This window comes from Mastomys coucha, unplaced genomic scaffold (assembly GCF_008632895.1).
Source record: "Mastomys coucha isolate ucsf_1 unplaced genomic scaffold, UCSF_Mcou_1 pScaffold16, whole genome shotgun sequence".
NCBI classification, from domain to species: Eukaryota; Metazoa; Chordata; class Mammalia; order Rodentia; family Muridae; genus Mastomys; species Mastomys coucha.
The window spans coordinates 82,586,117-82,589,587 of record NW_022196898.1 but is presented as its reverse complement, the minus strand read 5'-3'; the positions used below and the strand labels follow the sequence as shown (position 1 = coordinate 82,589,587).

The following is a 3,471-nucleotide window of genomic DNA, read 5'->3' as shown; positions in this document are numbered from 1 at the left end:
AGACACTGGTACATGGGTACACCCGTGTTCACATGCAGACGTATAGACATACAGACACTGGTACATGGATACACCCATGTTCACATGCACACACACAGACCCACAGATACTCACTACATCTATACACATTTCTTGAGCTAAATAAGAATAAGGGGGAAGTATTCACAATTCAGTGGGGATGGGAGGAGGTGGCAAGGAACAGATTCCTGATATGAGTGGAAGAATACTGAGATGTAAGGAGAGGAATGAGATTTGCAAATTAAATAATTACAAGTGCAGTGCTGTCAATCAAGACAATCTTAGCATAATGCTGTCTGAATGTAGAACAAAGAACGAATAGCAAACATTTCCATCCCATGAGAACACATTACAGAACTAGTACCTTTAACATTCTAGCTCTTCATCAGAACAAGCTAGATGAACATTTTTATGTTTTGTAGGGTTGGGGGGGGGGTGATGCCTGACTTTTCACTTACATTCACAAGCATTATTCTTTAGCCAACCTCTCTGAAGACTTAGGTCATAGTTAGTTCTTTATATAAGTCTGACGGTTGTAAACAAATACCTCCTGAAGGTATCCAGATCAGGATTTGAAGGTATAGTTTTAGCATAAGAACCCCTGAGAAATTCTTACCAACCGTTTCTGCTCTGAGAGACACAATGGAAACCTCTGCTCCAATCAGGCCAAAAAGAAGAGGCTGGAAAACATCCCAGGTAACTGCAATTATCTTTTCTACCTCTGACTAAAAGAGAAGCAAAGAAAACTTTATTATTAAGCTATGGTTAAATTGGGATAGGGATTTGAGATCTATAAATGAGAAATCAGAGGCAGCCAGATCCCCAGAGCTCAGTGGCTAGCCAGCTAACCTAGCTAAACAGGTGTGCTCCATGATCTGTGAGATAGGAAGGTTGGGAGTTCAAGAGCAGCCTGAGCTATACAGGAAATCCGAGGCCAGAATGTGATATGATACCCCATGTCAAAAAAGAAAAAGAAAAAAGAAAATCAAGGCTAATAATTTTAAGTTACTTAATGTTTTCTTACTGTGACCACACAGTTAAGGAAAATATGCACATATAATTCAAATGAACAACACCTCTGAAACAGCCAGGCATGGTAGCACAGGCCTTTAATCCCAGTACCCAGAGGCAGAGGGGACAATTTCTGTGAGTTCAAGTCCAGCCTGGTCTACAAAGCAAGTTCAGCCAGGGCTACACAGAGAAACCCTGTCTTGAAAACAAAAACAAAAACAAACAAACAAACAAACAAACAAAAAAAACCAAAAAAGCTGAAAAGAAGGAGTTTTATCAAAAAAGCATCGTGAGCAGATGAAGTTACAGTGAAGTTCACCTTCTTGTCAGTCCATCTCAGGCCTGCTAAGAAAGCCATGACCAATGTGCACAGTCCTCCTGACCCCGGGAAGCTAAAATACACACTGCTGAACACAGCTAACACAGCAAAACCCAGAACCAGAAAGGCTCGCTTCCACACGAGGTTGTCCTGGAAGAAAAAATACAAGGTGCTTAGCTCAATTATTTCAAATAACTGATTTTAACAACTGATTATTCTATACCTAGGATGAAAACAAGAGTGTTATGCACGCCAATGCCATTACCAATCTTCTGAAATTTCAAAATATATATTCATACACATGTATATATAGAGATAATATTTCCATGTGCATTTTTAACTTTAGAAAAATTAAGAATGGAGGAAAATAAGCGTTTGTTTCTTATCATGAAGAACTTTGATCTTGAAGAGAGATGTTTAAAAGATGCTGGAAGTCTTCTCTGTTTAGCAGCATTAGAATTTAAAGTATTTTGATACCAAACTAGGCTCAAAAAGCCATTATAAATGTTGGTTTAGTTAAATACAACACAACTTGCGAAAACTCGCATATCCTATTACTTTGTATCTGATATTGTTCTACAGTGGAACTTGAAATGTAGGTAATATTGACAGAGCAGGATTAGGATCTCATGCATGTAACTCTTCTGGACCTCAAGCATAGTACCAATAAAGTAGTCAGCAAGGTAAATATGGGGACCATTTCCCCAAGGATGTCCTGCAGATCCAGCTTACAGGAAGAGTTCTAGAAGGTTCTCCCATTGAGAATTTACAACATGATTTCCTCGGATTACTTCTTTTACCTGATCCCTGCTCGGAAAGTACTGGATAAAAAACCCCAATAAAGATCCAGCTGCCACACCGATTATCACCTCCAAGATGCCTCTGAAGATGTTAAAAACTGTAGACCCTGAAAAACATTGAAAGAAAACTTTCAGTGGGGACTCTAAATCCATAAATGCACATGCTTCAATCTAGCACCATCAAGCTAACCCGCATAATCACATGGAAGGGAATTCTTATGGATATTTCCTATGCCCCGTGTTTTTAAAAATTATTATTTTATGTGCATGGATGTTTTGCCTGCATGTATGTCTGTGTACCACATACATGCAGTACCCAAGAAGGCCTGAAGAGGGCCTCAGATGTGGTGTGGAGTGATAAGACAACTGGGAGATGCCCTGTGGATGCTGGGGAAATCAGTCTGGTTTACTGGAAGAGCAGCCAGTGTGCTGAACTGTTGAGCTGTTTCTCTAGCCCCATACTCTCCACATTTTTAATACAGATGACTTTAAACATCTTTTAAAATACTTCTAGCCAGATGTGGTGGAGCACACCTTTATTCCCAGCACTCAGGAGGGAGAGACAGGAGAATCTTTGAGTTCCAGCCAAGCCTGGTCTACAGAGCAGGTTCCAGGACAGCCAGGGCTAAAGCAAAACAAACAAACAAACAAACAAACAAACAGCTTCCATCTTTTAAGAAGAGGAAGCATATCGTTGGACAAACTTTTTAAAACCAGTGTAAAGTGTAACTTCAATACTTTCTACAGGCTTATTTAACTTAATAGTTTTCTCAAGCCTGCCGAATTATGAAAGACAAAATCCATCACTCACAGCAGGCTTGCTCTACTGTGGTGTATGCACAGATGAACAGGGGGATAGAAATGGTCGCGTTTTCAAGTTACAAGCACCGGATCTGTAGCTCAAAGAAACTTAAGAACCTGACAAAATAAAACATCTGCCCAATTCTTTTTTGGAAAAACAATAAGTCTGAAACAAATGATTTGTTAAATTTCCCTAAAAGGTATTTTTCTTTGTGTGTGACTTAATCCCTTTGGGGTATGACAATGCAAAGGGCGGTAGAAACTATTTCCCATCATAGCAAACAGGGCTCTGGAAATTTAATTTTGAAAGTCTTTGTTAAGACATCGTTCAGAAATCTGTTAAAGTTGTTTCCACATAGAGCCATTTTTCTTTTCTGTTTACTTTTTATCTATGGGTATTTTGTCTGGATACAACCAGCCAGAAGAGGGTGCTCTGCAGTTACAGATGGTTGTGAGCATCAAGTGGGCACAGGGAATTGAACTTGGGTCCTCTGAGTGCTCTTAACCCCATAGCTACTTCTC

At 39.6% G+C, this 3,471-nt stretch overlaps 1 protein-coding gene across 1 annotated transcript in view; it reads right to left on the bottom strand.

The window, feature by feature from the left end:
- Positions 1-3,471, bottom strand: part of Slc9b2 (solute carrier family 9 member B2) — a 36,522-nt gene that overhangs the window by 11,037 nt on the left and 22,014 nt on the right. The window contains exons 8-10 of the mRNA XM_031375593.1: positions 2,149-2,255; positions 1,349-1,498; positions 635-743 (exon numbers count right to left, since the gene is read on the bottom strand). Coding sequence (XP_031231453.1) covers positions 635-743; positions 1,349-1,498; positions 2,149-2,255 — 366 coding nt within the window. The remainder of the gene's footprint in view (positions 1-634; positions 744-1,348; positions 1,499-2,148; positions 2,256-3,471) is intronic.